We start from the raw sequence: 13151 nt of genomic DNA on the forward strand, positions 1-13151 counted from the left end.
ATCTTGTATGTTAGCTCAATTTTGTATAATTTAGATAATTGATAAATGTATATCTACATCCATCTCACTTTGTTGACTAGACCAACACAGCCATTAATGAAATGCTTACCCGGAGTTATCCTGCAAGGTTTAATGTTTTTTTATCAATCAGGCTGTTATGAAAGACTCTTAAAATCTTGGCTGCAACAGATAAATTGTGTATACAATATCCCATTTGTCTATCAAGCTAGTGACCTTATTAGAAAAGGAAGAGAAGGCAATTCAGTAAACGTGTGATTATCTTGGCCTGAAAAACATATGTTGGCAAGTAATCACTATATTAGTTTCTGAATGCTTACAAACTGTTCCCTAAATGATTTGTTTTTAAAATATTTTAGAGATCATAGTCATACTGACCCTGTACTTTCTGGGATCCTCCTTTTTTCCCTCCATTTTTAGCATGAAGTCCCAATTATGCAAAAGTCAGTATTTCTGAGATTATTTTTGTAAGTTATTTTAGTAGGAATAGCTACCAGAAATCAAAGAAAAATCAAGGGTCTGAAGACTAGAACACATTTAAAGTAGCTAGTATTTTCCTCTTTCCTCACCTGTCTTCAGATATAGCCCTGTTTACATTGTCTGTTTCCAGTGTGAAGTCTAGTCTCCTTGCTAAAATGAAAATAGGAACTGAGAAGTTCTATAATTTCACCATCTTCTGATTAACAATCTTCTACCCTAATCACCTTCTTCATTTCTTTGTTCTGAATGCAACTATAAGATTATTTCTATGTAAGTCTCAGTTTATTCTAGGCCTTTAGTTTTTCTTGCAGGTTTTATATTTATATTTTGTACATTCGTGTGTATATTGTATATGTGCATGCCCCCATCTTTTTATATGCCCTTTTACATAATTATAATCTCATAACTCAATCAGCAAATATTTATTAAATGCCTCCAGTGTGTCAGGCAACGTGCTAGGTGCCTAAGATACAAATCCAACCTGCATTGCTCCTGACAGCCAAAAGCTTATATTAGGTGAATCCAATATTTTTTACAACTAAGTAAATACAGCATATAAAAAATGCACAGTGATTAGAGGGGGAAAGTACTTGGAAAGGCCTCAGGGGAGCCCAGGAGGCTCTGAGAGTCAAGTGATCCTGTCATTATGTGGAGTTCCCAGAACCAGTAGTTTGGCCAGTTTGGTTGGGAAGTGTAATCAGCCTAGAAGGACAAGTTCTGTGGCCAGATTGAAGACTTGCAATGCCAACCAGAACTTTGTATTTGAGCCTAAAGGCAATGGGTGCCTACTGAAGCTTCTTGAATAGAAGAGTGATGGGGACAGATTTGTGTTTTTAGAATATCAACAGCTAGGTGGAAGATATTTTATAGAAGGGAGAAATCATAGGTGCAAGGAAACTAAGCACAAAGATGCTTAGGTGGCACAAAGAATATCAACAGCTAGGTGGAAGATATTTTATAGAAGGGAGAAATCATAGGTGCAAGGAAACTAAGCACAAAGATGCTTAGGTGGCACAAAGAATGGAGAGCTGGGCCTGAAGTCAGGAAGACCCAAGTTCAAATCCAGCCTCAGACACTTAATAATTGTGTGACCCTGTGACTGCTTCAGTTTCTTCTTCTGTAAAATGGTAATAATAGCACCCACTCAAAGGCATAGAACTAGGAGACAATTGCAGTAGTATGGATGTGAAGGGCCTGAATTAGGGTGATGCCCATCTCAAAACAAAGAGGATAGTTGGGATAGATGATATGCGTGTAGAATTGACAGGTGTTAGTGTTTTGGGGTTTGGAGTAGGGGTTCTTAGGAATTCCTCTTTAAAGATTTGCACACAAACCCAATTAGAATAAAATAATAGTTTAATTAGGTGCTAGGGAAAGGAAACCAAGAGAAATCCTTGGACTTCTCATGGGGAGAAGGCATGGCACAGAGGTGTGGCTCCGAGATACCTATCTCCTCAACAGGAGACAGGGAAATTCTTTTATAGAGGACAAGATGGTGGTGGTCTGATGGGATGATCATCTGACTGGAATGTTCCTTTATTGGGGGAAGACCCTCCCTGACTGGTGGTGGCTGGGGGAAGTTGGATGAGGGGCAGCCACACCTAATCTTGTCTCCCCAGGGGTGGGGGAGACTGGAATGAAGGGTGGTAGTACTGGAGCTAGCTCAGTCCCGATCCGGTGCCACTTAACTCTTTAGGTAAGTCTGTGTTTGGTTTAGTTTCTCAAGGAGAAGGTTCTTTTGATTTACCCCTAAAACCTCTGGGGTACCCAGGGCCATTCAAATGAGGTACCCAGAAACTGTTGTTTGTCCTTCATTCTTTTTTTTTCTTTTCTTTTTTTTTTCAGGGCAATGGGGGTTAAGTGACTTGCCCAGAGTCACACAGCTAGTAAGTGTCAAGTATCTGAGGCCGGATTTGAACTCAGGTACTCCTGAATCCAGAGCTGGTGCTTTATCCTGCACCACCTAGCTGCCCCCTTGTCCTTCATTCTTGAAAAGGACCATGGTATAGTATGGGGAGGTAATGTCATGACTTGAAGTTAATTGGATTTATGTGAGGGAGAACTATGCAAATTATTTGTTGCTACTGCATTTCAAAAATGATTGCTACTTATAAATTAACGGCTACTGAATCCGTTTTGGCAATCATTTATTATTAATTAACATATATACCAGTAAAGAATTGACTGTGTGGCAGTTAGCACCCAGCCTTTCCCAAGAAGAACCCCAGAAGACCCATGCGGTCTCTCAGAGAGATAGCATGAGGTCCCAAATAGTTCAGAAGCCCTACAAAATCTACACTGACCTAAGAGGAGAGTGCACGCCAATTGACAGCATTCCGAGCGAAGGGAGCTGGTCTTAGCACACCAAGATCGCCAAGATAGCTACCCTTGTGTGGTTGAGGCGTTTTATCCTTTTTGATAGAGGCTGGTCATTATACATTGATTAAAGCTAATTGGTTAGCATCTTTAAATTCCATTGGTTGACTTGAGTGGGGTCCAAATTAAAATGAGCTCTATCATGACATCTGGGAGAAGTGTGAAAAAAGACTCTTCCCCCAAGTTGCTCAAGGCAAAGTCTTGTAGGTGTGGTTTAATCCCATCTGTTCAGTTTAATTTGTCAAAAGAGTTTTATCTCCATTTCTTTTGTTCACCTGGGCTGGTCCCAAATAGATTAGCTAAAGTCCAAGAACTGGACTTTCTAGTGGGGAGGGGTGGGGGGAGAATGGGCTAAAACTAGGTCTCCAGGAAATTCATCATTAATAATTATTTTCTCACAGTCACCAGCCTCACTCTCCCCATTGGAGGGAGCCATCTGTGTCCAGTAGCAAGATATACATCAGGACAACTGGAGATGACCCCAGATTTGAGGCAGTCAGGGTTAAGTGATTTGCCCAGGGTCACACAGCTAGTAAGTGTCAAGTATCTGAGACTGGATTTGAACTCAGGTCTTCCTGACTTGCTCTGTCATTGCTCTGTCCACTGCACCACCTAGCTGTTAGAAACTGATACTATAAGGAAAGCGAACAAAATTGGAAAAAGTTGAGGATGCCGTGTGTGTGTGTGTGTGTGTGTGTGTGTGTGTGTGTGTGTGTGTGTGTGTGTGTGTACATAAATTTCTTGGGTGAAAAGTGGTTAAAGTGGGAAAAGTTTAACAAGCCCTGTTTTAGGTAACTGGAAGCATGGTGGTGACCTGGGTGATCTCGACAAATAATTGAGGCATCTTGGTGTATGATTGAGGCTCTGCTTTGGGAATTTGGGGAAACCTGATTGAAGATCCATCTCTGACACATTAGCTACGTGATCATAGGAAAGTATAAATAACATTCCTCATATTAGAATAGAAGCAACTTCCCTTCCTTTTTAATTGACACTTTGCTATATTCTCTACATGACAGGAAAGTCACATTTTAAGCCCTGTGCACAGTGCCTTGGCACATTGTCTGTGCTTCATAAATGTTTATTGACATTGTTTAAGTCATTGTGGTAAGGACTGGGGATACAAGCACAAAACCTCAAAGAGTGAAGATAACAAGAAAGGCTGAAAAGCCAGGAGGAAGTGGGGAAGGCACCTGAAAGGGGAGAAACATGGTGAGAAGTCCCAGAGTAGTACAGCCAGGTGAGAGATGAGGCCAGTAACTCCTATTAGAATATTTGAGATGGAACAGTTTTATGCAAGACCTCAGTTAAATAAAGAGTGTAACTTATCTCTGAGGTGTGGAAACCCTGCATTTTAGCCAAATTCAGTTCACCTTCCCCAGATTATGCCTTGGCATGTTTTGTCTGTTTCCCTGGCCTGAAATATTCTATTCTCTTCCACCCAGCCACTGCTTATCAGAAATCTTGCCCACTTTAAAACATTCAGCTCAAATGTCACTTCTTTCATGGCAGAAAGAATACTTCTGACCAGACATCTTTTCTGGTGTATTTAATTTAGCATTTTGGTTGTGCTCCTTTCAGGACACTTTATTTATTCCCTTGTAGTTACTTCTGTTGAGAGATAAAGATAATTATACATGGGCCTTTCCCTCATAGTCATTTAATAACTATTTTTGAAGGAATGAAATGCCACCAATGTAGGGAATATATTCTGATATGTTTCTGTTCTGCCTTAGCAAGGTCCTTGATGGTATACAATAGACTTCTTATTCTGAGATTTGATTCCCTCATTTTCTGACCTAATGATTGACAACACCATATGGTTATATAACTTGTTCACTTCCCTCACTGCCTCCCAGTGACTCCTAGAGTCATGCAGAGTGAGTTGCTTCCTTTCTATAAATAAGGAAGAGTGTCTCTATAGTCACCTATTAACTGTGACTAACTCAAGTTGTAAATAACCCAAAAGATCTAGTCTAACTTTTTACCAAATGGAGACCTTTCTAAAACAGTCATGACAGTTGGTCATCTGTATCTCTGGTTGGTCACTCCTGTCCACACAGAGAATAATACCACGCTCACTTCAGCAGCACAAGTACTAAAATTGGAACTATATAAAGATTAGCATGGCCCCTGAGCAAGGATGACATGCAAATTCCTGGGTGCTCTGACAAAAGTGATATGTAATATGTAAAAGTTTCGACTGCTTAAACCTCACAAGATGTCTGGAGGTTTAGGGCCTAGATTTTTTTAAGGACTTACCTTAACCCCAAATTTCTTTGACTCTCATAGATTGGCCAACCATAGGTAATCAGTCCAAGCTTCTTTGGCCATTGTTTGGCCTCTTAATGACTCTGAGTATGAGGGTAAATAGCAATTGCTTCTGTTATGGCTAGAAAGGCCCTACCAGAGAGAGAGAGAGAGAGAGAGAATCCCAGGTCTCACCAACTTTCTGAACCAGCGTATTTTCTACACTTTCCTTTAAACCATGTTGGCGGTTCTTCTGGCCTCTTCTTCAAATCTCCAGTTTTGTCTGCTCTTCAACTTCCTCTTCCACATCTTCTCCCAAGCCTTCTTCATGAAGCCCCACCAACACTGTGTTTCTGCCACCCCAATCTGAAATAATCTTTCACTTTTTGCAGCTGTCACAGCACCGAAATGTTTGTGCATTTATGACAATTTGTAGCTTATAGTTATTTATTTAGAGATTTTAAGTTTCTTGAGGGCTATGGATGTTTTATAATTTCATTTGTCTCTTGTTATCTCAATACTTTTGACCACAGTGGGGGTTAAGTAGATCTTTTTTGAATGAATACGTTATTTTAGATATATATTCAAGGTAGACAATATGACTCCCAAAGGTCTACCTTTGACCACTCTATAGATTCCTTAGAAGAAAGTCAGCTATCTGTAAGTCAGTAAGAGGATTCCACTTACCTGCTAACACCTAGACATCTGTCCTCACAGTTCAAGGCAGTGGTTTTCGAACTTTTTGGCCTTGGGACCCCTTCATAGTCTGCAGAATTATTGTATTCCCCAAAGAGTTTTTGTTTGTGTGGTTTATACCTATTGATGTTTACTGTGTCGGAATTAAAACATCTTAGTATCATGAAAACAGTTTTGACTTTCAGGGATCCTTGAGAACCAACCACTGCTATAGAGAATGGAATGATCCTTCGACATGTTTAGAATTGCTCCAGAGGAAAAACTTTATTTGTTGTGTAGTGCCAGTCAGCCTTCCTACTTGGACATTGATTTCCCTCTACCCTTTTTGAATCACTGTGTCTTCCTTCTAAATCTGTCCTTTCTGAAACCCTTAATACTTTTTAATAAGTGACGTAAAAAAGCACTCGCCAAAGAGGTGGCATTGTGGAGAAGAAAGATGAGAGGAGTGAAGTGTAGTAGAAGCTGGGGTTTTGCCATTTAGACAAGTAGCTTCTAGGTCTCAGCTTCTTCATGTTTAAAATGAGGACTTGGGGTTTAACTAGTGATTTTTAGCTTGCTGGTGCTAACCTGTTTCTGTAGTTATCTTATCCATAGCACTTTCTGGAGTTCACCATGCTTTGGTTTTTTAATTTGTTTGGTGTTTGTTTTTTTTTTTAATGTCAGATTCATAGAATGAGATAATAACTATTGCTACTATTTCCTCACCAAAGTTCCCTGCAAATTCCAAATTTTTATCCCTCCCACTTCATCTAAATTGCAGTCAGGAAAATCCATTCTCCTAAGTCTTATGGCCTTCAATAAACGTTAAGACCATAGCAATACAGAAACCAAACATACAAAACATTCTTTACCTTCAAGCAGCTTTTGCTGGGTGTGGGGAAGCGCTGTTACACTTTGTATCCAGATACATTTATACAAGATAATTTGAGAAGAGCGAGAACACTAACAGGTGGAGATCTGGAAGGAGGAGATGGTTGCTGAATTGAGCCTTGATGAAAGTTTGGCATTCTGAGAGTGATGCGAAAAGGGATGGAGGACAGCCAGTATGTTTTGCGGGAGACAGGATTTTGAGTTTGGGGAAGAACTAGTCAATTAATTTTTCTAGAATGTAGAGTCCTTGAAGGGGAATAATGTGAAATAAGGCTGGAAATCGATGGCAAAGGCAGAGTAAGGAAGACTTTTTACATGCTAAGTTGTTAGCAATAATTCCCTGATAATGTACCATCCCTTGATTAGGCAACTTCTTTCACCACCATCTTTACCTCTTTGGTGGCATCTTGGAGAGTAGGACAGGGAAGGTGAGCTGGTAACCTTGAGGCTCTAAGATTATAAAGCTTAATTGCTTTGCAATTAAGGAACTGTCAGAGCTTAGATTAAACCATACCAAGAGAGGCTAAGTGATTTGCCCTAAGTTGTACAGGTATCAGAGTCACCTTTTTTGGGGTGGGGGGAACGGGGCAATGAAGGTTAAGTGACCTGCCTAGCATCACACAGCTAGTAAGTGTCAAGTGTCTGAGATCAGATTTTAACTCAGGTCCTCCTGAATTCAGAGCCCCTGCTTTATCCACTGCACCACCTAGCTGTCCTTGTAGTCACCATTTGAAACTAGGTTTTTTGATTCCATATGCAGGAGCCAGCTGGATACCTCTCCAACTGCCTTGATTTTCCTATTTTTCTCTTTTTTGGCTTTTATATTGCCTTTAACTACAGAGGCCACAGTTCAGCTCTTGGCTCTTTGTTCTATTTTTGTACTTTGCTATAACCTTCATCTTTTAGCATCATGGCTTCAGTTGACTGAAAATCTTTATCTTAGGTTTTTACTATTTTTTGGTGAGGCAATTGGGGTTAAGTGACTTGCCCAGGGTCACACAGCTGGTAAGTATCAAGTGTTTGAGGCTGGATTTGAACTCAGGTCCTCCTGACTCCGGGGCCAGTGCTCTATCCACTGGGCCACCTAGATGCCCCAGTTTTTACTTTTGACATTTAAGTTCCAGTTGTATGCTAGACACTTCCACTTGGCCTTCATTCATCCTCCTGCTGTCTGCCGCCCCCCCAACCCCCACCCCCTTCATTCTTCTATACCACTGTTACTTCCTACTTGGTAAGTTGAAAACTAAATTTGCTATCTTGCTTCTCCCAACATTTTTTTATGCCAGTGACACCATAGTCAAAACCTTAGAGTCAACTTTGTCTATCCTCTAACCTTTGTTTGCCCTTCATATTCAGTCAGTTATGGAATCACAGAATTGTGGTACTAAAAGTCATTAGTGTTCAGTGTAAGATCTGATCCTGTTTCCTACCTTGCAAACTTGTATCCTTCCCATTCACTGCCTTTCCAAACATTCCTGTGAGTTGATTAAGATCTTATTCATGTCGTAGATTTTTTTACCTTCATCTTCTTCCATTCACTTTTAGCATCGAATGAATCCAGGAATATAATCAGCTTTTTACTATGTGGCTCAAAAGTTGTCTAATTTCTCACTGCCCCCAGGATAAAAATCAGTGCTACAATGGGTTATTCTATTGTATGGGGAATGTGTTTATTGTGCTATGTAGTGAGAGAGATGCAAAACACACTTTCTACCTTTAGTAACCTATTATAATTAATAAATAATGATATGGATTGTGAAACATATTAGACTAGATGACTTTTTAAAAATTCTTTCCAATACTGAGGCCGTTAGCTGTCAACCAAGAGTAAAACTATTGATATGATAGAGTGAAATGCAATTGAATCGGTATTTTGAAAACTATATATTTTCTAACTTGATTTAGGTTTGTCTGTTCTTTAAATCTGTATCTGCAGATTAGCATAGGATTTTGGTGCAGAAATTATATAACTGCATTTTTATTTGACTCAGTAGTATGCGTGCACATTAAAAGGAAATGACCCGATACAGAAGAATTTGGGCAAGATTTTGCCAGAAAGGAAGAGCAGAGAGAGACTGTAATTGTCACAGCAAGCTTTCTTGATTTGTTTTTTCTTGAACAAAATAAGAATAGTAGCATTTTTTAGTGTTTGTCCAGTGTTCAGATATTGAGAGAGCCAGTGCAATTAGCTCTAAGCAGGCATTCCCTGCTCTCTGCCACCATTGCCCTTCCTCTCCTTCCCTTGAAGATACCAGTCCTAAAATCCTGGAGTTTTATGGGTACTCACCTTCTGACAGCTCTGGTGATTCCTCCCCTCCCCAATTCCTTTTATTTTTGTCTTTTGTTTCTTTAACATAGTCATTCCCAACATATATACACACTCTCCTTTGCCTCCCAACTGAACCTTCCCTTTTAACCAGAAAAAGTAGTGTGAGTAAAGCAAACTGAGCAAGCAACCGAGTCTTAACAACATAGTAGCGTTTCATGCTAAGTAGTTCCCTCTCTCCCATGAGGAATGGTGTGTGTTATATCCTCTTCTCTGGAACCAAGATTGTTCAGTGCAGTTACTCCAAGTTGTCCTCACTTAGTGGTGTAGTTAACCATTGTGTTTATCGATCCTTTGGCTCTGCTTTCTTCCCTATGTAGCGTTTCAGAGCATTCTTCCCATTCTGAATTCCTCATATTTTATGGGGGAGTAATAGTCCACTTCATTCTGTGAGAAAATTACTAATAATGGTTTTTTTGGGGTTGGGGCAGTAAGGGTTAAGTGACTTGCCCAGGGTCACACAGCTAGTTAAGTATCAAGTGTCAAGTGTCTGAGCTCGGATTTAAACTCAGGTCCTCCTGAATCCAGGGCCAGTGCTTTATCCACTGCACCACCTAGCAACCCCCAATAATAGGGGTTTAAACCATGCTTACCTGAAAGCTTTGTTCCCGCCAGAAGACCTGTTCTGGGCTCTGACATCAGCATGAACCAATAAATTTGAGTGATTCTAGCCAATGAGCTTTGAACAATTGTTTATGGGCGGGCTCTGCTACTGCCCTCTGGGAGTTTACACAGAGACTCAATCTCTCTGGCTCAGGAACGAGGTGAGTATAGAGGCAGCTCTCTAGAGTTCCCATTTTTCTCTCATCTGTAGGCCTTCCTATCTTTCAGAGGCACATGTTCTCTCTTTACTAACATCTGATATACTTTAATAAATGCCTAATGCCCCAAAACTGGTGCTAAAGCTTCTAATTTATAAGTAAACCCTAGCTGGTTTTCCCTACACTTGGGACAGAAAATAGACCACCATACATTTAATTTTAAACATCACAATTCATAGAGGGACAGAATTGGAAACAATGCTGGACCTGGAGTCAGGAAAGCTTGAATTCAAATCTTGCCTCAGACATTTAGTAGCTGGGGGACCCCCTAGACAAATCAATTACCCTGTTTGCCTCAACATTTTGGCAACTTTCTCACTTAGTTCCAAATTTTTTTCTAGAAAGGGTAGACTGATTCAAAGCAACACAAACTACATGTATTGCTGTTCTTGTCTTCCCACAGCTCCAATAAAGATTGTTTCTGGGTTTTGGGGTTTTTTTGTGCCAGTTTTATGTACACGATGTCATGGGGGGAAATTGGGTATGGGGTTTGGGTTAGGGGTTGGGGTTCTTAGGAATTCTTTAAAGAATTACACTCCTGTTTTTTTTTTCTACTTTGAGGTTTTTCATCATTGCTCTGATTTTTTTCTCTTGTAATAAGACTAATGCAGAAATAGGATTAATGTTATTATGTGTATAGATATATGTGTGTATAGATATATCTATATCTATATAGATATAACCTATATCAGATTACCTGCTGTCTAGGGGAGAGGAGAGGAAGGGAGAAAAATCTGAAATTGTAAAGCTTGTATAAACAAAAGTTGAGAACTATCTTTACATGTAACGGAAAAAATAAAATACCTTATATGTAAAATAAAAATAAATTAAAAAAACATAGGAAACTGAAAAAAAAAGAATTACACCCTTTTGCACACAAAAGCAGTTAGAATAAGATGGTAATTTATTTAGGAGGGAGGGGAAGGGAAACCATGAAAGAAATCCTTGGACTTCTCATGGAGAGAGAGGTATGGCACAAAGCACGTGCCTCTAAGGTACCAATCTCCTCAAGCAGGAGACTGGCAGGTACTTTTATAGATGACTGGGGAGGGGGGTGACCATTTGACTGTGGAAAGTTCCTTTAGTGAGGGAGGGCCATCCCCCACTGGTGGTGACTGGAGGAATTGGGTGAGGGGTGGCTACGGATCTCTCTTCCGGACCCAAAGGCAGCAACCACACCCAAACTAATCTCCCTAGGGGTAAGGGAGACCAGAATGAAGGGTGGATGTCGCTAAGCTAGTTCAGTCCGATCTGCTTCCGCTTATCTCTCTAGGCCTATCTGTCCTCTGGTTTAGTTTCTCAAGGAGAAGATTCTTTGATGTGCCCCCAGAGAACTTCTGGGGTGCTCTGGGTCCCGTGACAATGAGGTGAAACCTCAGTTGTTTTAATTTGTCTTTTAGTGATTTGGGCCATTTGATTTCTTCTGAAAATTCTTTGTCCATATCCATTTATTTATTGACAATGACTCTTGGTCTTTTGTATGTTTGTGTCAATTCCCTACATACCTTCAGTATTACACTCTGATCTAAGATTTGGCACAGATCAAGTGCCACCCCCCCACCCCCTTCACATTTTCTCTTAGCTGCATTAATTTTGTTTGGTTTTAATTAGTCATTATTAATTAACATCAGCTTTTCCTTCTTATTTTGACTGGATATTTTACTACATGTGTTTTTTGTTTGTTTTGCTACATGTGTTTTTAATTCTTAAATTCCTTAAAGTGAAGGATGTCTGTGTTGTGTCTTGAGTTTTTTCCCTCACTTTATAAAGACAGTGCAGCCAGAGGGGCAGCTAGGTGGCGCAGTGGATAGAGCACCTGACCTGGAGTCAGGAGGACCTGCGTTCAAATCCGGCCTCAGACACTTAACACTAGCTGTGTGACCCTGGGCAAGTCACTTAACCCCAATTGCCTCACTAAAAAAAAAAAAACAAAGACAATGCAGCCAAAATTGGCTACTGTAGAGAATAAAAAGTCAACCCTCTTCTGTGCTGTTGGAGTTAGAACTTTTATCTCTTAGTACTATCCTCAGTGTATTGGTGAACATATGTCAATTCATCCAACAAATGGTGAGATTAATCTGCATTGCAAAACCTATTTGTTCCTTGATGCTGATGATGCCTTGAGAGAGAATGTTTCTGTAGTTGGAAAAGTAGTAATAAAATGAACATAGAGGGGCTTTGTTCAGTGTAGCCACACTTCACTCCAACATGGTGTTGTGTGTTTAATATCAGTATGATGGGAAATTGATGAGTCACTTAAGTAAAATAATGTTTCATTTTGGTATTTTTACATTATGAGGTCATTTTTGTCCATCTTACAGGTATTTCATGCATGGGGTTTGCAAGGAAGGAAACAACTGCCGCTACTCCCATGACCTGTCCACTAGTCAGTCTGCCATGGTGTGCAGATATTATCAGCGAGGGTGCTGTGCTTATGGAGACCGCTGCAGGTAAGGGCCTGCTATTCATTTTTTGGTTTTGGGAGAAAGGGGAAGAAAAAACATTGATTTTTGTGGTTATGCATTTAATCAATTAGAGGTAATGTGGTGTTGTGGATAGAGAACTGACCTCAAAGCCAGGAAGGTCTGGGTTCAGGTCCTACCTCCGACAGATTAGCCAGGTAACCTTTGAGTGCTCTGGGTGATTCCACGACTGTAAGGTGCTGACATGCTTTGATAGATGAAATTCCTCAGCAGGAGCTTCGTATACCAAGGAAATCACAGGTATAATCCCAATTTTTAATAAAGACATAGATTTTTGAACATATTACTTATAAATATGATTATAATGACTGATCCAAGTCTCCCTGAGCCTACAGATACTTACCTATCTTGATCCAAAATAGAAAGAAAATAATCAGTAATTTAACTTTTGTCTTGAAGTCTACATGAGAAGAAAGGAGTATAACTTTAAACCAGGCAGTATTTTATTTTCTTTTTGAAATTTATTGATACATTTTGTTTTGACCCAACAGATACTTTACAATGAACATCCAGACTCCCCCCCACAAATACATTTTTCAGAATCACCTTATTAGTTTGGGGGTTTTTGGTTTTGGTTTTGGTTTTTTATTTGGTTTTTCTGGGGCAATGAGGGTTAAGTGACTTGCCCAGGGCCACACAGCTAGTAAGTGTCAAGTGTCTGAGGCCACATTTGAACTCAGGTCTTCCTGATTCCAAGACCAGTGCTTTATCCACTGTACCACCTAGCTGCCCCCATCCTTATTAGTTTTTAACAGAAAGGAGAACTGTGTCCATTAACTTTTGTAGTACGATCTTACATTTGCTTTCATGTTGGGCCAGAATTTTGTTACC

The 13151-nt window shown here is 40.0% G+C and overlaps 1 protein-coding gene and 1 non-coding gene across 4 annotated transcripts in view; both read left to right on the forward strand.

Moving 5' to 3' along the window:
- The window catches only part of MKRN1 (makorin ring finger protein 1), a 32845-nt gene that overhangs the window by 9657 nt on the left and 10037 nt on the right, over positions 1-13151 (forward strand). For all 3 annotated transcript variants that reach the window (XM_043966255.1, XM_043966254.1, XM_043966253.1), the window contains exon 2: positions 12159-12287. In XM_043966255.1, the coding sequence (XP_043822190.1) occupies positions 12159-12287 (129 nt within the window). The remainder of the gene's footprint in view (positions 1-12158; positions 12288-13151) is intronic.
- Positions 4949-5052, forward strand: LOC122730239. Its single transcript, XR_006353434.1, has one exon. It is a non-coding gene; the product is annotated as a U6 spliceosomal RNA (small nuclear RNA).

Source organism: Dromiciops gliroides, chromosome 5 (assembly GCF_019393635.1).
Source record: "Dromiciops gliroides isolate mDroGli1 chromosome 5, mDroGli1.pri, whole genome shotgun sequence".
NCBI lineage: Eukaryota > Metazoa > Chordata > Mammalia > Microbiotheria > Microbiotheriidae > Dromiciops > Dromiciops gliroides.